The following is a 21,814-nucleotide window of genomic DNA, read 5'->3' as shown; positions in this document are numbered from 1 at the left end:
CTGGCAATGTGGCAATAAGAATTGTTGTCCTAATGCTTTTGCCATAGTGCTCCGCTTGATTTATGAATGTGAATAGTTTTATTATGATTATCATGATTCATGCGGGAAATATCTCAAATGATATGGACACTACAATGGGAAACTAGGAGAGGAAAGGAAGAACAAGAAGAAAAAAAACAAAAGGTGAAAGAAAGAGGAGATAAAAGGAAGAGAATGATAAAACAATTATTGAAAAAAAACATGTACTTCGTTTAATTGAAAATATGCAGTTCCTATATTGTCCACGAGGGGCGCTGTGTTTTAATTAGCAGATCAAGCTTCAGGTGGAAAAATTTAAATAATTTCTTAATTTTTATCTGTTTGATGTATTTTGTCATGTAGGACAGTGTTTTTAATTTCCAAAAAATGTGAATAAATGTTTTTCAACATTGTCCAATCACTGTGATCGGTTCTTATGCATAATGCACAAGTAAATGTTTAACTGAGTAAAAGTATTGTTGAAATTGCACATACTTTTCTTAAAAACGCTGAGGTTATTCATAATATATTGTGTAAAAGGGAAATTAATTTAATATAAAAATCAACAACAAGTCCACATTTATTAGTTCTATTTAATCTTGCATTGAGTTTACTCGTGTGGCTCTCTTGAGATCAGATTAAGCTGAATGCGGCCCCTAAACCGAAATGAGTTTGACACCCCTGAGTTATCAGGTTAATCTGAATATAGACTAAAATAAAGACTTTTCCAAACAGCAGCATCCATTAATTCAGAAACTTTGCTCAGCCTCTGCAGTATATCAGGTTAAAACCGAGCTCACACCAGTAAAACAGGGAGGTAACGCTAAGATGTGCTGCTACTCTCAGGTACGCCCTTATTTGTTTCTCTGCTCCTTCTCTTCAAGGTACATCGGAGGATGATAAACAGGGACTCCTCACGCCTCCCCCGCTGAAGTTCTCCCGCAGCCTCTCGATGCCCGACACCTCAGAGGACATCCCGCCTCCCCCAGCGATTTCCCCCCCTTCACCACCTGCCTACAACTCCGCTGCTGGACCTACAGCCAAGAACTACGGCACCACCCGACCGAGCTTCACCCAGAACTCGCCCAACGCAGTGACAACCATCAGTCGGACCACGGACGTCGGCAGGCTGCGGCGGGGATATTTCCGTCAGAGCTCTGAGCAGTTTGAGAGCACGCGCACAAGAGGGCGCACGCCGGTGCCCGAGAACCCGTACTCCGAGGTCGGCAACAAGACGCTATATGTGCCGGCTAAACCGGCCAGGAGGAAGGGGATGCTGGTAAAGCAGCCCAACGTTGAGGACAGTCCAGAGAAAACGTGTCACGTGCCGTCCAGCCCGTCAGGCGCCGTCTCCATGCCCACGACCCCCGTCGAAAGGACATGCTCGTCCATCCCCATTCCCACCATCATCGTTAAAGAACCTTCCACCAGCAGCAGTGGCAAAAGCAGCCAGGGTAGCAGCATGGAGATTGAGCCCACTACCCCAGAACATCCCCCGCTAACACCCGCCGTCGGAGGAAGTGGAGGTTTGCGTCCTGAGGACCCGATGTCCCTTGGCAACCCCTTCGCAGCAGCTATTGCCGGCGCGGTGCGGGACCGCGAGAAGAGACTCGAAGCGAAAAAGAACTCGATTGCCTTCCAGTCGATAGACATAGGAGATGATGAAATGAGTGGTCCTGCACCGACTCCTCGTCTTCGCCAGTCCAAATCCATTGACGAAGGCATGTTCAGCAGCGACGAACGCCTGCGAAGGATACTGGCCCCCCCTACCACAGTGCAACTCGGACCCCCGGTTGGTGGCGGTAGTGGAAATATGACAGATTTCAACACACCTGAGCCCACAGTGGTTCGGGAGCCTCTGAACACTAGAACCGGCCAGTGTCCCAATCTGGACAGTCCAGTTAGTCTCCCAGCCACTCCTCCTAAGAGCCACTACAAGGCTAATGGCACCTACCTCCATCCTGTCACTGGTAAACCTTTGGACCCCAACTCTCCACTGGCTCTGGCTTTGGCAGCTCGTGACCGGGCCATGAAGGAACAACAGAACCATCCTCAGAACCAGCCGACAAATCCTCCTCAGGTTCAGCAAACCTCCAAGAACGAAGCCCATTCCCTGCCACTTCAGCCGAGCCACAAACCGGACCTCAACCAGCCGCTTTTCATAGACACCAAATTACGCTCTGGGATTGAGACCAGCTTTGCAGCAATCTCCACAGCAACCATGGGCCGACCGGGCCGCGGCGGCCTCCGGCGACAGATGACCGAGCAGAAGTACGAGTCTGACGGAGCGCGGGAACAGCGGCAGCATCAGACCGTCGAGCAGAGAAAGAGCGCGCCGCCGAACGTCGCAGACACGTCGCAGACCAAGTCAACGGGGCTGTTGATGGTCCACACGAGCACAGACACAACTAACAGCAAGACCAACAACCAGGAGGTGGAGGTGCAGGACAGCAACCGCCCTTCTGAGCTGAAGGACCCCAACCAGCTTGACCCCCACAATGCTCCAACCCTTTCCTCCAACCCTCAGCAAGCTGCCTCGCGGAGAAGAAGCGTCCCGTTGGGCGAATCTCTGGAGGAACCGGTGAAACTGCCATTCCGTATCCCCCCTCCACCGCTAGCATCGGTCGACATAGACGAGGAATTTGAGTTCTCAGAGCCTCTCCCTCCACCGCTCGAGTTTGCAAACAGCATCGACATCCCTGACGACCAGGCCAGCGCCTTTGCGGAGATGCTTCAGCAGCAGAGACGGAACGGAGGACCTCCTCTGCCCCCTTACCATCCGCACGCCCCTCCCCCTGTCGGCGATCACCACAAGCGGGTGGTGAACAGCATGCCCCCTTCTTACCATCCGGCCCCACCGGAACCAGAGTCGGGGGTGGCCGACTCTGGCATCGAGGAGGTAGACAGCCGCAGCAGCGGAGATCCTCAGCACATGGAGACCACCAGCACGGTTTCCAGCATCTCCACCCTGTCGTCAGAAGGAGGCTTCTGCGACAGCGCGTTGGAGAGTCTCTACGCCACCGCAGACGGACACGCCTTCCTGGTGGACCGGCCCCCTGTCCCACCCAAACCCAAGGGAAAGTCTGTCATCAACAGAACGTCGCTTTATCACGACGCTCTCATTGAAGAGCCCCCCGAGTCCTACGGGTCGCCACCTCAAGCTCCTCCCCCTCCTCCATCCTCGTCTGAGCCTCCTAGGACTCCTTCTCAAAGGACATCTAAGCTGTGGGGCGATCAGCCCCCCGAGCTACGCAGCCCCCCATCCACGCCAGACACCAAGAACACCGTGATCACTGAGCTGAGCTCCATCTTTCAGCACATGAATCGCGACAGGCCGACCAAGCCGGGCGAGGCCCTCGACTCCCCCACGGCGACCCGAGGGGGCTTCACGTCCAGGTATGAGAGAGCGGTTTTAAGCTGTTCTGTGTGATAATTTCTACCCAAGAACATTATGTTTTTGTTTTATTGAGGATTTTGAGAGTGTATGGCAAACCATTTGAGTGATTAATTTGAGACTGGAAAGGCTGGGAGGCTCATTTGCTTGTTTGCTCAGGTTGGAGTTGGTGCCAGTCAGCAGGAAAACGTAGGAACGTTGTTTGTGGGTTTGGCCTAAGGAGCTCTTCTTGGGCTTAGCAATAGTTTCACTGAGATGCTGCTTCCATGGGATGGCCATGAATTTATGAGAAGATGTCTGTATCTTCATCATCATGCACCAAGAACAATTAGATCTAGATCCACGATGTCAGACTGGAACCAACAACAAGTTGGTTCAAGGAGGGTTTTGAGACCAGTTTAACATCCAAATCTCTTTTTTCCCCACCATGTTTCTTTACAATGGTGAAAATATGCATTGAACACAAGGACAACTTTCTCAGTAAATGTATTTTTGGTATTTCTGTGGACATGAAATTCAAGCCAGATGTCAGCAACAACCCAGAAAATCCACACAGACTAAGAAATCAAAGCAAAATGAATCAACAAAATGGGTAAAAAGTTGAATTGACACAGGGAGTAAATATTGAAAACTCGCTGTTGAAAAGTCTTTCTTGCTAAAGAAAACTTCAAGACGTCTCCTGCATGGCAAACTTACTTTGCTCAGGTGTGATTTTGACCCACACTCCCACACTTCCAGCAGTGTGGGATCCTTTCTCTCCGCTCTGAACGTCTCGTTTCTAGTGCTGCACGATGAAAACATTGTAACGTTGACAGATGTCCTAAATATTCAACTTGTGGTTAAAAAAATCTAAAATGTTGATGTTTCTGCTTTGAGTTCATAGCAAACATACCTCAGATAATGAGTTGTCTGTCCTGCTACTGGAAAAAAAAAACATAAAATTAATTTTGACCGTCTCAAAAAGAAAGTTGTACTTAAAACTCCTTTTAGCAACGTTGCTGTATAGTTTCCTGAATTAAGCATTAAGTGTCATTGTGTGAATTACTGGAAATGCTCGCTGTGTACAGCGGCTCATATTGTGCCGCCTTGAATCTTATTATCACATTTAAACCGAATACGCATTGTTGACGCTGAAGTTTTAGCAGTTTTACTTTCTTTCTCTGAAACCAGTCAACGGTTTCCATGCATTGAGTTCAGGACGATTGTCTTGCTTGGAAAAACATTCACTTCCTGTTCGTGATTCTTATGCAGAAAATGTACATTTATCCATTTATCTTTCTGCTTTTATATAAAGTCAGCCTGTACCGTATGCTGAAAGATGGCCCATACCACGACATTCCCAACTCCATGATTAGGATTATTATTATTTCACCAATCATACCACTTCACAACACTTTCATAATGAGAAACATACCACAATATTTGATGATTTGCGCGGAGCAGCAGGAAGTTTTCTATTTACCAACATATTTCCGTCGGTTTATTGGATTTCTATGCTTGTGTCAGTTCAGATTTTTACCCAATAAACTAATGTGTGGACCAATTTGCTATAAAACTTCTCATGTGTAAATTATTTTACACATGAGAAGTGTGTAAAGTAATTTACACATGATGTGGGCAAGTGGGCAGAGTTTTATGTCAATGTCCCCATCAGGAATGTTTAAACTGAGAAAATAGTAGAAATGTTGAATAATTAGTTTTAGTCACAGTATCTGCTGGTTGTTTTCGTTTAGATGCTCTTATGTTCAGAGCTGACCTTTAAAGTCTGTAGCATCTAATATTAGCAGGATTCACAAAAAACAGCCGTCTGTTGTGTTTTCTTTAGAGAACATCAGTCTTTGCCTAAATTCAAGCATGTTCCATAAGAGACGGGTCACAACGATTAAACCTAGCAACGTCGCTATACTTCACAAAGCCCTCTTGTTATCTCATAAAGTCTCACTCTCTCTTGTGGCTCAAATGAACGGGGAAATAGTCTCTTTTTTCATTTCATTTCTGTGCTTTACTTTTAAACACCTCTCTAGTGTTTAAAAGTAAAACACAGAAAAGCTAACATTGAGTCGTCTTCCTGCAGTAACAACTTCCACACCAAAGATTGTTGCAGTCAGTCAGAGCAGGAATAGTGCGTTCACTGATCGAGTAAAGCTTTCCTCTACGTCTCCAACCAGCTGATTTCATGGTGCCTCTCCACTTTATTTAACGTTTCATTTTTGTTCTTTGGAATTATTTTGAGCAAAAGAGCATTTTTCAAGTTTATGAAAGTAATTTTGTGGATAATATTTAAAACATAATATAAAATAGAAACCTAAACCTGAGCTGAACAGATACTAATTTCTGTTTTTCATGTGGTCTGACATAAACCATTATGGAAGATTTGTTTTATTCCAAAAATAAGATATAACTGACATCGCTTCAGGTTCCAGAACAGAAATGAAGGAATTATCTCCATATTAGGAACAAAGCTTGTGTCCCTAAACGTTAAACTTTATCTGCTTTCATTAAGGTCAACACAAAGTGTGTCAATGAACATGCTGCTTGGTGGTGCATTTATAAGCTGACAAAATAAATGGGAATTTTTATTTTGCTAAAACGTTAAACAGTCTGGGGGCTCAGATTTATTCAGTATTGGCATGAGTCACAATTCTTGTTTAAATTATTTAAATTTTAGCGCTACAGATGAATATATAAATTATTTAAATAAACTATCATTTATAAACATCATATCTAAAATCAAATTGGAAATAAATGAGTTTGATATATACAGGGGATCATAAGTATTTAATTGCTTCAACCAATAAATCTAATTACATAAGTCCATAATAAATTAATTACTTAAAATATGAAGTTATTATTTTTTCCTCTCTAAGGAAACCCAGCAGGTTGTATCAAGTCTCTCCAAGCAGCATTCACTCCTCCTGAAAGAGCGTAGAGCCACAGTGGACAGTCGTCTGCATTGTTGATGGCTTTGCAGCAATCCCTCATACTGAGCATGCATGAAGCGACAGTGGAGAGGAAAACTCCCCTTTAACAGGGAGGAGAACCTCCAGCAGAACCAGAACCAGGCTCAGTGTGAACGCTCATCTGCCTCCACCCACTGGGGCTTAGAGAAGACAGAGCAGAGACACAGAAAGCTCAGAAGCTCACATTGACCCAGGAGTACTTTCTATGTTAGAGAAGACAGAGCAGAGACACAGAAAGCACAGAAGCTCACATTGACCCAGGAGTACTTTCTATGTTAGAGAAGACAGAGCAGAGACACAGAAAGCACAGAAGCTCACATTGACCCAGGAGTACTTTCTATGTTAGAGAAGACAGAGCAGAGACACAGAAAGCTCAGAAGCTCACATTGACCCAGGAGTACTTTCTATGTTAGAGAAGACAGAGCAGAGACACAGAAAGCACAGAAGCTCACATTGACCCAGGAGTACTTTCTATGTTAGATGGTGATAGAGGATGATCTGCCTCCCCTGATGATGTCACGGCTAACAGAACGGCAGACCAGGTGTACCTTCTATGAAGAGAAAAATGACAGAGAACAAAAAGTTAAAAGCTGAAATAACAACAAACAATGCAGACTGGAGAGCAGTAGGAGAACTCAGCAGAGAGAAATAGAGCCTGATGTCCTCCAGCAGCCTAAGCCTATAGCAGCATAACTATAGAGATAGCTCAGGGTAACATGAGACACTCTGACTAGAAGCTTTGTCAAAAAGGAAAGTTTTAAGATTAGTCTTAAAAGTAGACGGGGTGTCTGCCTCACGGACCAAAACTGGGAGTTGGTTCCACAGGAGAGGAGCCTGATAGCTAAAGGATCTGCCTCCCATTCTACTTTTAGAGACTCTAGGAACCACCAGCAGACCTGCAGTCTGAGAGCGAAGTGCTCTGTTAGGAACATACGGGGTAATCAGAGCTCTGATATATGATGGAGCTTGATTATTTCTGGGCTCATTTGCTGCAGCGCAACCGATTGATAACAGAATTGATCCAGTGTTGCATTGCTGTATTGTCTTCAATTTAATTTCATTAATCACACATTAAAGCCATCATTGATCAGGATTTTCTTTTTTTCTAAACTCACTTGTAGACCTCAGTAAAGATTGGCGGTTATGATTACAACATATTGATTTTGAATAAATCAGATGAAATTTTGAACAAGAATGATGCAGTAAAAACTAAAATTAACACAACTGGAAGAAGTTTGAAAGTCACTGGTGAGTCGGAGCAGAGAAGTTCTTATGGGCCTGTCCAGAACTCTGGGGTTTTTTTTAGTGCCACCTTCAGTTCGTGCAGCTTTGCTGATGTTCTGCTCTGAAGTCCTGACCCGGTCCTCGTTTCTTTTTAGCTGGTCTTCATCCGTAGTTCTGCACTTTCCGGCCCTGAATCCGCTCAGTCTGGGCTGTTTTAACGCCCCCCACCCTGTGAGACAGGAATAAAAAGCTCCATTAATAATTCACCTTTCACATTCATTTTGTATGAACGATCCCATTGCTCAGAGAGAAAGGAGGATGCTGGCGTTCAGCTCCTCTGAGCCAATCAAAGCACCCGGATCATCTTCACGTCTGGCCTCCTTCACGCCGTCTCAGTATCCTCTGATGTTCCTGTTTGTGTCGCTTGACGTTTGCTCCTTTTACTCATTTTCAGCTCCTGTCTCTTCATCTTCATTTCCCCCAGTGTCCTGTTTTCCCTTCACTTCTCCTTCATGCCCCCCCCCCCCCCCACCCCAGTGTCTCACCTGCACAGGTAGGTCCCAGCAGGGTTCCTTCACATCGTTTCATCTCCTCTACGTTTCCAGATCTAAGTTTAGACAAACGTTATTGTCATGTTGAATGTACAGAGTGCATACTAAACAAAATTTTGTTGCATGCAGCTTATGACAATATAATGAGATTACAATAACATTACAATATAAATTAGCAGAGGTTGCACCATAGAAACAAAAGTTTACCACAAACAAGGTGAAATAAGTAATGAACTCTTCACCGATTTTCTGGTTAAATATTTTATTTAAAGGTAAATAAGTAAGTCAAATTTTATTTCTAAAGCACCTTTCTCAGACCCTGAAATCACAAAGTGCTTCACAGGAGCAAAAACAATTTAATAACACAAAACACGCTTGAGCAAATGTTTGTCTAAATTAAAAAGTATTTTTAAAAGAGACTGTGCAGCGAAGAGAGTCTCTGAGCCGCGGCCCGAAAAGCACGATGGCCTTGAAACGGGTCTGAGGAACCACCAACATGTGAGCCGATGACCTTAAAGTCCTCGGCGGACAGAGAAGCTTCAACAGATGCTGAATATATGCAGGAGTCTGACCGTGGATTGTTCTGAAGGTTAGAACCAGCGTGTTAGAACGGATCCTGACGTGAGCAGAGAGGTCAGAGCAGGAGGAACATCTGCTCAGACGGCCTCGCTGCGGCTGTTTGCACTCTGGATATCCAGTGACACGGTGTGTGTTCTGACATCCAACGAGTTCAGTTTTAATCTTATTGACCAGATTTCATCTTCCCAGTGTTGCACAGGCGGGTCTGACCCCGGGCTCACATTGAATACGGTGCGGTTCTGATCCGGTCCCGGTTTGCCTCCTAGCTGTGGTGAGAGCAGACGCTCCAGTGGTCTTTTCTGCTGTTATCCCTCATAAATGGTTAAAAACAGCCATGGATTTAATTTTTTAGGGCAAAACTCTTTATCCGTGTGCTTAAATATCTCATTTCATCCTCCTTTTGTTTATATTAGTCCAGCTAGCGAAGTTAGTGTGGTGATTTTATTCTGAAATTCACAGGAACTTTATCTGCTGTTCCGTTCGGTCAAACTTCCTGCAGAAATTTTTGCGTGCCTCGCTAACCGCATGCAACTGATGTGAGTCGACACATTGACGTAAATGTCCAACAAAGTTTAAAATAACTTTTTCTTTCTTCATTTAGTCTTTAGTTTGGACTAAACTAGTCGTGGAAGAAGGTTTTATTTAGTGTCTTCTCTGTACGTGATGAGGATGAAGTGCTGCTCCACATAATCATCGGTTGTTTTACGGCACGCTTGAATGGAGCCTTGATAAATAAAATATACATTTCTAGTTAAAATTCAGGTCCCGGTTCTGACACAGTGACCTTTGGAGATGTTTTACCTCCTCGCTGTGAGTTAAATGTTCCATGTTCTCTTGTTTTCCCCATTTTGAAGAATGCCTAATAGAAGCGAGTCAAAACTAAACCGTAGGAAGTTTGATTAGAAGGTAAAAAAAAAAAGCAACAACTATGATTTTCTATAAAGGAACAATTTCTCCACATGGAATTATTTTCCCATTGAATAAAAGAACTGAAATAAAGATTGTTGGGTTTTTTTCAGGGTAAACGATGGATGTGTTTTAAATCCGTGGAGGTTTACTCGTCTTCACAGGCGGTGATGATGGATCAGGAGAGAGTTCAGTAAAACACGGTGGAGGCTCCGTCATGCTGTGGGGACTCGTTACAGATGTACGGTCGGTTAGTGTGAGAGCGTTCAGGAACAAAGGCGGTCACGCCTAACATTGACTTTTAAGCTGGTGGAGCTGGTGGAGGTGATGGAGGTGATGGAGGTGGTGGAGGTGCGTTTTCCCCCCCCACGCTGTAAGTTCCTCCTTAACGTACCAGATGAGAGGCGGCTACGCTAACATTAACACCGCAGACGCTGGTATCTGTGTCTCTGTACGGAGACGCCTCTCTGCGGTCTGAATCGACGGCTCGGTTCACGTCAAACAAGCAGACCCCATCCCTTCATCCCCTGCCTGCAATCTCACTCTTTTCTGGACCAGAACTTCTTTTTCTTTCTGGGAGGCAGCGGGGGGTCTCTGATTATCTGCCTCGTCTTCGGTGCTCGGGGCTTCGTGTTGCGCGTGCGAGGCGATGGGGTTGCCAGGCAGCAGGAGGAGGTTGTAGGCTGTGGGGGGGGGGGGGGGGGGGCTCTGCAAACCGTCAAACAGATGGCGACAGAGACGCACGGATCATGGCCTACTTTCACACCTGCCGTGGACGATGTCATCTTATTCTTCTCTCGCTTTCTTTCTTTTTTTTTTTGTTATTATCGCCGTCTTTTAGCCTCGCAGATTAAATGTGCGTCGGTTGTGGCTGTGGATGAGAGCGGTTGCCTAGAAACCGGCTGATGAGAGCAGCCTTGAGGCCCGCAGTGATGTCAGAGCGAGTCGGGGGAGGTGAGAGAGAGAGAGAAGGAGAGAGAGAGAGAGCGAGAGAGAGAGAGAGAGAGAGAGAGAGACAGGAGGGCGGGCCGAACCATCAGCAGAGTTCAGCTTCATCTCCTGCAGCTCACGTGCCGTGTTTCTGCTTTAGTAGGCCACCATTATGTAACCCTGTGTGTGTGTGTGTGTGTGTGTGTGTGTGTGTGTGTGTGTGTGTGTGTGTGTGTGTGTGTGTGTGTGTGTGTGTTTTGCCTGCTATAAATAAGAGGGGCACGCCTGCGGCTGCGACCCCTGCATGCATGAGCCGGGGAGCGAGCTGTGGAGGCGGGGTCTCCCATCTCAGATATTAGCAGCGCTCAGCTGATGAAGAACAAAGTGTGTGTGTGTGTGTGTGTGTGTGTGTGTGTGTGTGTGTGTGTGTGTGTGTGTGTGTGTGTGTGTGTGTGTGTGTGTGTGTGTGTGTGTGTGTGTGTGATGTCTTCTGCAGGTTTATCTCCGTCTGTAGTCAGACAGCGAGGAGTTGATGCTGTCGTCAGCTTAATGATGATGACGGCGGTGCCGTCAGAAACTGATGGTTTTATTCACTATTTATCTATTTATTACTGTTTCTGGGTAATTACCAGCTTGTGAAATGTGGATTAAAATGTGGATTAAGCTCCGTCCATGAAAAACGTGAGCTGACTGGATCTGGGTTAGTCTAGTTAAAAGTTCCCATCCACTCATCATCTGGATAATTGTTGCTGCTTTGGCCTTTTAATGGTTTCATTTTGTACAACATTCAGATTTAAAAACAAAGATCTGGTTTCATTTATTGTGGATTTACTGACCAGACGCCATCAGCCGGTTTCTGATGCGTTCTGGCGGGATATTCGCCGCCCCTCCTGGCTGATGCTCAGGGGAGCGGCGGTTAAACGCAGTCCAGGTGTTCTCACCTGCGTGGAAGCTTCATCTCTTCCTGCTTTATCCTGAACAGGTTTGTCCTGTTGGAGCAACGCGCTGCCGGCCATGAGGATGTTCTGGTTAGACCTGAAAGTTATGATTTTATGGTTATTCACACTGCAAAAAAAGACAAACTAAACTAGAAATGAGTAAAGATTTTCTTGAAATGAGTGTATTTGTACTTTATTTGAGCGGGTAAATAAGATAATCTGCCGATGGAATAAGATTTTTTCACTTAAAATAGGAAGAACTCATCTAATATATCTAAATATCTTATTTTAGGGGTAAAATTACTCTTTCCATTGGCATATAATCTTATTTACCTGCTCAAATGAAGGACAAATACACTAATTATTCATTATATTATATTATTTTTGGTTCTGTTTTTGCAGCGTTCCTGGACTGCTGGTCCTGTTCTGTCTGAGCGTCAGTCCTGGTTGTGCTTCACTGTCCATAGAAAAAGAAAAAGACTCACAACCAATGTAGAGATTTTTCTAACACAACATGAACCTCTTGGAGCTGGGTGGCCAAACTGCGGCCCGGGGGCCATTTGCTGCCCCTCTGAATGATCGTTTTTGGCCCCCGGCTACATTTAAAGAACTGGGAGAAAATCTGGCCTACAAAGGCAGCTGGTTGATGCAAATGGAGACTTTTTTAAAAATCATTAAAATCACATTTATGCTCGTGATGAGTGCATGAAAACGTCTGACTGAACTCGTTTTTATCCCAATTATTCCCTAATTCTCAACTCCACACCTGCTGCTCATCAGCAACACATTTCATCTGTTTAGTTTCATGCAACGTTGGTCCTAAAATAAGAAAGAAATTTCTAATTTTTCCTCTCAGCATGCCAGAATAAAGCTTTAATCTGGTAACTATTGGTCAAATCTGTCAGCCTTAAATGAAAATAACCGTTAATTTCTGTCTAAAACAAAGACCTTGGGTTTATTTTGTTCATTTTCTGCATCCATGTAGAAGGAAACGAGTTCATCGTCTCTGCAGGAGAACCTCAGAACCCTGTAGCTGGTTTAGCTCCAACAGGAGTTCAGTTTCTCTGCTCTTCTCTGACGTTTTTGCTTTAACTTTAAAAGGAGAGCGTCGTCTGCGCGGGTAAAGAACCTGTATGGACCTGGGTCAGAGTTCTGCTGGGCGTCCTCACAGAACCTCGGTGTCCTTCACGTGATTATCTGCAAAAAGAAAACAGTAATAAGGTCAGAGAAGCTAAACGGGGCGCTGGACTAATTAGTCCTAATTGGCAATTACAGCCTTTTCACGTCCGTGTGACTCGTGCAGCAGAGAGGAGTTTGGCGGATCGCAGCTGAGACGTTCCTCCAGATGATCGGTCATTAAACGGATAGATTCAGCAGAGGAGACGCCTGTGGACTCGTCCTGCCGTCCTGTGGAAAAGCCTCTGCTAAGCTGTAAGTTTTCCACCGAGCAGAGGGACTTTTCACTTTCTCTGTGGCCCACTTCCACTGTTTGGCAGCAGAAGTCCTCACTTCCCCTCAGGCTGCTCCATATGTCACATGCAGGAGGGAGCCATATCTGGGATAAAGCTTCCAGTCGGAGGAAAAAGCCCATTGTGGCAGTTTCACTCGGCCAAATGTGTGTCAGCTCTAAGACTTTTGGTCTTAACTGAGCCGTTGGTTCTGCTCCAAGAGGAACCAGATCCTCAGGGTTCTCTCTCTCTGTGGGACTTCTTTAGACAGGACATTTGTCAGCAGCTCACATTATGTCTGCGTTCATAAATGCAGCACGTTATTGGCCCTTTGCTGCTAGTAAAAATGCTGATAAACCTCAGAGGGAAATGATTTTTATCGCAGCAGCAGCCTCTGGAGCCAGGGAGCAGTCATGCTCTCCGTTCTTTAGTGCATGGACTCGTTTCAAACATTGTCAAGACTGGTTTGGTTTTAAATTAACAAAAAGGTTTCATTTTATTTGGTGGCAACTTTGACTTTTATTTTAAAGAAGACAATTAAGAATGTATGATCAGAATTTTACATTTAAAACTGAACTTGGTCCTGTGGTGAGGACGAGGCCTGAGCTGAACCTTAAACCGTCCTGACCTGGAGAGTCAAGCTTTTATCAGCTCCAGGTCCTGTTCCAGGTCCATTTCCAGGTCCTGTTCCAGGTCCATTTCCAGGTCCTGTTCCAGGTTCAGGTCCAGGTTCAGCTCCAGGTCCATTTCCAGGTCCTGTTCCAGGTCCAGGTCCAGGTTCAGCTCCAGGTTCAGCTCCAGGTTCAGGTCCAGGTTCTCTCGGTGCTTGTGTCCCCCAGGAGCCTAAATCACCTTCATCTTGTCCAGGGAGCAGCCGCCCGCCTTTTAACCAACACCTCTCCTGTTTTCTATTCTTTAAAGGCCTTCCTGTTGGTTTTAGAATAGATTTTAAACTTTTATAAACCTTTTGACGGCTATGCGGCTCCTTATTTATCTGAACTTTCAGGTGTTTGTGTGCATGACGGGTTCTTGAGGTCGTCCAGGCAGCTTTTATTGGACGTTCTGGGGACAGAGCTGAAGCGCTGGGACCTTTGGGCCATCACTGAACCTGGAGCCTTTTTTAAAAACCCGGTTTTAAACGATTTGGAGCCTTTTTACAAGCAAAGACGCATTTGTTCAGAAATGCTTTTAATGTTCCTCAGCACATTAAACTGAATTATTTGGTTTTCTGTGAATATTCTGTGAGTGTTTTTATGATCTTATTGTTTTGCACATTGGGTCTTCTTATTTCTAAGTTTAAAAGCTCTTTATAAACCAAATAATAATAAATGAAAATTTGACATTTGTTGCATTGTAAAACCTGAACTTTGACTCTATTCTGTAGAAAAACTCAAAGCATCACAGATCCTCCACCGTAGTAGTTTTCCCCAGATTGGGCTTTATGTTCAGAGCCTGAATAGTTCAGCCTCGCCGGCCCAAAGCTCCAGGTCCAGTTAAAGCCCCTGAGAGTTAAACAAAGTCCACAAGCTTATTTTTGTGACTGCAGGACAGAAAAGACTTTTCCTGACACACCTGTGAAACTGGCAGGTAGAGATGCTGAGGAGGATGGGAAAGGAACCTGGTTTAGTCCTGAACCTTTTATCTTCCTGACACACATCTTCTGTCCCTGAATATATGTTCTCTTGTTTTTCCTATTTTGAAGAACTGCCAAAGATGAATGTGGCTCAGTGTTGCATAACAGTTAAACAAGTGGCGGAGTGCTAATCACACATTGCTAGACACTCAGAGGCGCAAAAAAAGCTAATTCTAACGTCTGGAAAGGTTTCAGTTTCATTTATTTTGAAGGAAATGTTTAAAAACTGTTAATTTATTAATCAGAGATGTTATTCTCTCTCAATAAATGAACTCACATTGAAGGTTGGATTCTTTGGGCTTTATTTCAGGGTGAGATTGTGGCGCTGAAATAAAATATGAATCTATTTTAAGGCTTTTTACCACATTTTTACGATGGCCACTGTAGCTGCCATCATTCATACGGAGAGCGGTGTTCTTTGGTTTTCTCCATCTCATCTTTATCGCTACGTTCTGTTGTTCTCCACCTGAACCGCTCATTTGGGTCAAACCCGGTGGCAATGAAAGGATCTCTGATGTGATCTCCATCAGGTTTGGTTGTTAAACTGTGAAAACCCAAAGTGGGCCTGCAGCTTGGTTCTGTAAGTCCGATGCCGTCTGTCCCTCCTGATCAAAGCGGCGGCAGTAATTATGTCATGAACGCGTCTGAACTGCTGCAGCTCTGGGGTCACGGCGCTCGTTACGCAGCTGTTTGCAGCTGTTTGCAGCTGGAAGTGTTCAGGAAACGCTCTGACACTGTTTCCACTGAACAAGCCATCTTAGAGCTTTTAATTTGACCTCAGTGCATGAATAAATGGAACTCACCGCTGCTTTAGTGTCATGATTGTGGAGCTTTTTACATCGTGTTTTTGCACATTTCTGTTTATTTCTGCAGAACAGCCTGCAGTAAAGTCAGGGGCTCACATAGGACTCCTGAGGTTTTGCACCTGATGAGGTAAATTTGCTTTGAGAAGGTGTTCAGCTGAAGCTTTCCTGTGAAGTCAGTGACAATGTTTCATTGGATGTCCTCTGTAGAGTGAAATCTTACTCTGACAGGACGTCTTCAGTCAATTATTCTAGTTTATTTTACAGCTGTTGTCATTTTTAATCGTTTACATCATCTGCAGCTGGGATATATCTTCCTCTGAGGTCAGAGGATACCTGATAGACATTGGACCACCTGAGCAGGACTGCATCGATGCTTTGCATCTGGCTGGAGGGTGTACTAACATTTATGTAGTAATGATGCAAAAATTTTAATTGAATAGCCAAAAAAAGAAATTCCTAAGGATAAAAAGCTCCTGTAGTTACCAGAGAAGATTTTTTTCATTATCAAAATGGACCAAAAAAAAAAAAACAGGTTGAACCAGAAAAAAATTAGAAAATTGAAACTGTTTGTTGACATAAACTGCGTTGATAAATATCATACCAATGCTTGCATGTAATGAGAAAAGTTATTTATTCTGAATATTATAAGTAACTAATAAAAAGGTCACATGATGATGTAAGCCAAGACGCACAAAGTTCCCTGAAGAGAAAGAAAACTTGTGAATCCACTGAAACTTTGCAGAACTTTAGATGAAATCGACTGTATCCTGGATCAGGTGAAACACGATTGGATCCTGATTGGATCCTGATTGGATCCTGATTGGATGCTGTTAATCTGCGTGCACACTGAAAGATTAAAACAACTTCCTTCCAGCTTCCTCCTTTTATGTCTTGTATGCCTTAGACAGAAAACTTCAAGGTCAAGTCATATAGCCATAAGATGAAAAACCTGCATTTGTTTTAGGGCTTCACACCGGAGACCGACCTCGATCACAACGCTGAAGGTGACAGAATGATGGAAGGAAAGACGAGAAGGAGAGGAAATAAGAAAACAGGCAGATGTTGCACCCAATATCTTCATCGCAATATTTACTATTATTATTGCCATCATTTTCTAACGTGAACGGCTCCTGGATCTCAGGAAACGACGCAGGAAAAGTGAAATGCTGCTCTGATGTTGGAACCTGCAGAGGTTCCTCCACGTTTGGCCCGAAGTCAGAGCCTTCGTCAGCTTAAAGGTTCAACTTCATGACAGGAAGAGTGTGTTTGGAAGGGCTAAAGGAGAAAGCCTCATGTCTGTAAAAACAATCTAGCAGCAGGACTTTGGTTTGTAAATGTGCATCTGAATGAAGGACAGGACTTTATTTGGTCATTTAGCAGAAAAACACAAAAACAGCTGAAACCCTCCAACCAGCTGTCCAGCACGGTGATGCAGGGATGAAGTTTCTGAATGTAAAAAACAAAATAATCCTCCATGTTTGTTTAATAACTGATATTCACATTTATTTAGTTCTTCTGACCATAAGTCCTTAAAGGTCACGTAAAAGTTGAGCCCTGGTGCCGTTGTCTCTGCTCTTATCTCTACAGGAAAAATCACGTTTCAGAGTTTAAAGGCCCTGAATCTTCTGGAAGTCTAATAGTTCTCCTCCAAACTCCCATTCTGACATTGTTGTTTAAAAGATGCCTCTATCTTGATTTAATCCTGTTTCTTTGGCAACATGATGTCACTAAAGAAGAGATTAATCCTCTCCTCGGAGGTGAACGTCACGGCTGTGTCTGAGCCGACAGCACAAATAGAAAATAGCATTTAGATGCACATCAGCAGCTTTTCTGCTGAAGGTTTGCATGCAGCGCCACCTGGTGTTCCTCTGGGGCATACGTCAAACAATCATCTTTTATTTCACCTTCACATCCATCATCACGGCCTTGGGAAAAATCAGGAGTCCATGTTATAAAGACTAAATCTTTAAATGTGATCTTTGAGAGTCAAGCTCACTTTCTGCTGCTCTGATTGTTTTTTATATAAATGTTTCTTGCAGTTAATCGTCTGTCAGCTTTTTCTGAACGTTCCTGCCAGAAACCCTAAAACCTTTCAGATAAACCTCATCTGATGCTTTCAGACATTTATATTTAGCTCTTGTGAATTGTTTGAAGGATTTGAAGGTGACTTTACATCTTTTAAATTAACAAAGAAAGCTTGAGGTGATGGAGTTCGGTGGCTCATCAGAGGGCGTGTGTTTGGACCAGTTTCTGAAGCCGGTGGCATTAAATCTTGGTTTTAAAATGAACGAAAGGCCATTTTATTTTATCTCTTTGTCTTCAGAGTTTCTCTCGGCTCCGGTGGACTGGCCAAGGTAACCGCATGCTAATGAAGAAGCTCTTAGAGGCAGTAGTCCTGGCCTTGGTGACCACAAGGCTGGATTACAGTAACACTTTATTTGGTCACACGTCTGCCGACGGTGCAAACCCGTTATCCTAGGTCAGCTTTACTCACCGGTACCAAAACTCACGCGTGAGTTCAGAGTGGACCTGGTCTTCTCTGTAGCCGGTCCTAAACTCTGAGAGGATCTGCTGCTGTACGTGAGGCGGGAATCCATCTAATGTAGAACAGATTACTAGATCAATGTGTGCTTCTGTGCTTTTTTGTTTCTCTTGTTGTGTCTCTGTTCTGTCTTCTGTAACCCCAGTCAGTCGAGGCAGATGACCGTTCATACTGAGCCCGGTTCTGCCGGAGGTTTTCCTTCCCGTTAAAGGGGAGTTTTTCTTCCCACTGTCGCTTCATGCTTGCTCAGTATGAGGGATTGCAGCAAAGCCATGTACAATGCAGACGACTCTCCCTGTGGCTCTACGCTTCCCCAGGAGTGAATGCTGCTTGTCGGGACTTTGATGCAATCAACTGGTTTCCTTATATAGGACATTTTTGACCAATCTGTATAATCTGACCCAATCTGTATAATATGATTGAACTTGACTTTGTAAAGTGCCTTGAGATGACATGTTTCATGATTTGGCGCTATATAAATAAAATTGAATTGAATTGAATCCTCCCAGGCCGAGTTTAAACATCTTTTCTCTCTGGCTTCAAATATCTTTATATCGAGCAGACGTTGCTATTTTATCATTTTGAATTTTAGTGGTTCTGTTGGGGGGGCAGCACAGTGGGGCAGTGGGTAGCACTGTTGCCATGCAGCAAGGAGGTCCTGGGTTCGAGTCCCTGGGTCTTCCTACATGGAGTTTGGCGACCTGTCCGGGTGAACCCCGCCTCTCGCCCATGGACAGCTGGAGATAAGCACCAGCAAACCTCACGACCCCAACAGGCTGTAAGAAAATAGATGGATGGTTCTGCTGGTGTTATCTGTATTTTGCTTTTCTCTGTCCAGTTCAGGCTGGATTGCTTGTTGGGGGAAGAAAAGTGATAAAAACAGTTTGATTTTGCATCATCAGCAGCTCCGTCACCCTGACTAACCTCCCTTCTCCTCTCTGCCCCCCCCCCCCCCCAGACCCCCCACAGATGACTCAGGAATGCGTAACAACGCCGCTGCAGCTGCTCTCACCTCCACGCCTCCCAGCAGCCTCCCGTCGCAGGGAAACCCCTGCAGCCCGCCGGACTCCGCCTCCTCCCTCACCCCCTGCTCCTCGCTGCCTCCCTCCGTGTCGCCCACCCTGACCGACGTCTTCGGCCTGCCCACGCCCCCCATGGGCAGCGGCGGCGGCTACAGCCTGAGCTCGTCGTGTGGCGGCAGCGGCAGCTCGCGCTCTCCGTCGCCGCTCACGCTGATGCAGGCGGTGGCGGCGTCTGGGAAGCCCTTCGCCTCCAAGCCCATGGAGCTGTGGAGCAAACACGACGTGGCCGACTGGCTGGAGAGTCTGAACCTTGGGGAGCACAAGGACGCCTTCCTGGACAACGAGATCGAGGGCGCCCACCTGCCGTCGCTGCAGAAGGAGGACCTGATAGACCTGGGCGTGACCCGGGTGGGCCACCGCATGAACATAGAGAGGGCCCTGAAGCTGCTGCAGGACAGATAAGCGTCCCGGGAGACGGGGGGCATCATCAGGAGTCAGCCGGAGGAGAGGGAGGTGTTTCCAGTCACGCTAGCCGATCTCTTCACCAGACATGGAAGGGTAGAAGTTCCATCCAAGCTGAAGCTGCCTCTTGCTGTGTTTGTCCTCTCATCGTGCGTCTTCGCCCTCATCTCAGTGGTTCGGCTTGTCCACCGTCCTCCACCTCCCCGCCGTCCTGGGCACCGGGGGCGTGGAGGAACTGCAGGGCGAGTAAAGGGGACACAGGACAGGAGGACAGACCCATGGACCGTCTGCGAGTTTCTGGAATATTTTAAACTCTGGAAATACAAAAGATTACTCGTCTGGAGGTCTACTTAACCTAACAGACTCGTGCTCTCCCCCGTCGCTTTGGAATACTGAGACTTTTTCCGTACACCGGGAGTGGGTGCGAGAAGAACCAGCTGAGCTGGTCGTTGCTCCTTTTCTATCTTTGCTAGAATTTGTTCAGAGAATATTTCTTCACTAGAGTCCTACGGAGTTATATTTCTGGGTGCATCTGCGGCTGTAGAGGAACATTTTGAGATAGACTCCTTTTTTTTTGTTGTTGTTGCTTTTCACCTGTTTGTGTCAAAATTAGAGCATCAGCTGAGACATTAAAACAGAGCCAACTCCAGTCCTCAAGGGCTGGTGTCCAGCAGCGTCTGGGTGTGTCTCAGCTCCAACACGTCTGATTCTTACATCATCTCATCAGCAGAGCTCGGCTGCATGCTAGTGAGGCAGTTTAACCATCTGATTTAGGCGTGGAGGACAAGGGACACGTCCAAAAGGTGCAGGACACCGGCCCTCGAGGACGTGCGTTTGATACCACTGCATTAAAACAAATCATGTCACCCGTCCACCTACACGCTAGGTTCATGCACAGAGCCGCACATGCAGAGATGCACACTTTGTTTTCACGCAGAGCATGCTCACACACACATACATATACATATATCCATGGATTTTCATCTCCTGAAAGAGTGTGGAGACGTTGAGTCCATTGCATCCACATCGGGATGTTAGGAAAACCAAGGCAAGGACACGAGGAGGATTGGACCTTGAAGACTGTGTGTAGAAGACGTCCTTGTTCTTGCTGCACTTTTCCTTCCAGCACCGTGTGTGTCTGTGTGTTACTGTTTGACCCAAAAATCCCTGCGACCCGTTTAGCTATTTTCATAAACCTGCTATGTAGGCCACAGTTTAGCAGAAGTAGAACTGTTTTTTGTGCCTCGCTCGGTCGGATCCTATTCCACCTCACCAGTAACACGTCAGCACTGCACTGTGAGCCCACAGTGATACCAGCGTGTCTCACACCTGTGCACAGGTCGTAGAAGTTCAGGTCTGTCAGAAATGTTACAGCAAACATTTTGGGAAATACACAGATTGTTTTATATATATTATGGAGTTTGAGTTTTTGTCTGTTGAAAATATGAGCCCTCTCAACAACAAAGTAAACCCAGGGTCATGTATTTTTGCAACAAAAAAAAAAAAATAGATAAAGGAATCTGTACCAAGAAACAAGTGGCATAAATTGAGACACAACCCTATTTTAATCACCAGAAATATAATAATGAATAGGTCAAATACTTTTTAGCACCTCTAAATACTAATTATTACATTACATGTTGTAGCTGGATAATAGCTAAACAGATACTTCATTGCTGATGTTAAATAAAGACAATCAAACTTGACCCACAGCTGCTAAAGCTAATTTTCTGTCTAGCTTAAAACACATTAAAGCCAAAAAGCTTTTTATAAAACATGATAAATCAATGGTTTAATCAGTAATGTTTACTTTATGTTTCCTGGTACTTTGGTCAGAAATACCCAAGGTTAACATAGTAAAACTGTAAAAGCAATCTTTAGCAAGAGAAGCTAGCTGAAACATTAAATCAATATATAGCTTATTTGTGTTTTAAGCTAGGCTAAACTAAAGTGAGCTAGCTAGCATATGTTGGGGTTCACATTAAACTCATAAATATACCAGAATCAGTTGAACAACAATGACTGTTAAGTAACAGAATCTTGCTGTGACATAATATTTAGCCACATTTAGCTTAGCATGTTTTGGGTTAGCATTGCTGTAATTAGATTTCCATTTTACGGATTTCTAGGTTGTGAAACCTGCTATAAATATACCAAAAATTTCAGTTCTAATTTTCCTTTTTGTTGGGGGGGATGTGGGGAATGATTTTTGAATGAAGACAACAAAACTGGGTTTACTGCTGCTAAACCTAAATTTAGCTTCTTGTTGAGCTAGTTTTACACAAACAGACCTAGCATCAAGAATATTTTATTGTCACTGCGTGTTATTATGGTGAAATCTTTTTCGAGACAGGCTTCTTTTAAATATCAGAATCATATTTATTTAGCCATGATTGTGCAT

At 44.8% G+C, this 21,814-nt stretch overlaps 1 protein-coding gene across 7 annotated transcripts in view; it reads left to right on the top strand.

The window, feature by feature from the left end:
• Positions 1-20,114, top strand: part of LOC105937705 (SH3 and multiple ankyrin repeat domains protein 2) — a 308,586-nt gene extending 288,472 nt beyond the window's left edge. For all 7 annotated transcript variants that reach the window (XM_036135850.1, XM_036135847.1, XM_036135849.1 and 4 more), the window contains 2 exons: positions 903-3,414; positions 18,888-20,114. In XM_036135850.1, the coding sequence (XP_035991743.1) occupies positions 903-3,414; positions 18,888-19,413 (3,038 nt within the window). In that variant the 3' untranslated portion in view covers positions 19,414-20,114. The remainder of the gene's footprint in view (positions 1-902; positions 3,415-18,887) is intronic.
• The last annotated feature ends 1,700 nt before the right edge of the window (positions 20,115-21,814 follow it).

The sequence above is a fragment of the Fundulus heteroclitus genome, chromosome 4 (assembly GCF_011125445.2).
Source record: "Fundulus heteroclitus isolate FHET01 chromosome 4, MU-UCD_Fhet_4.1, whole genome shotgun sequence".
Lineage (NCBI taxonomy): Eukaryota > Metazoa > Chordata > Actinopteri > Cyprinodontiformes > Fundulidae > Fundulus > Fundulus heteroclitus.
This window is presented reverse-complemented; position numbering and strand designations above follow the sequence as displayed.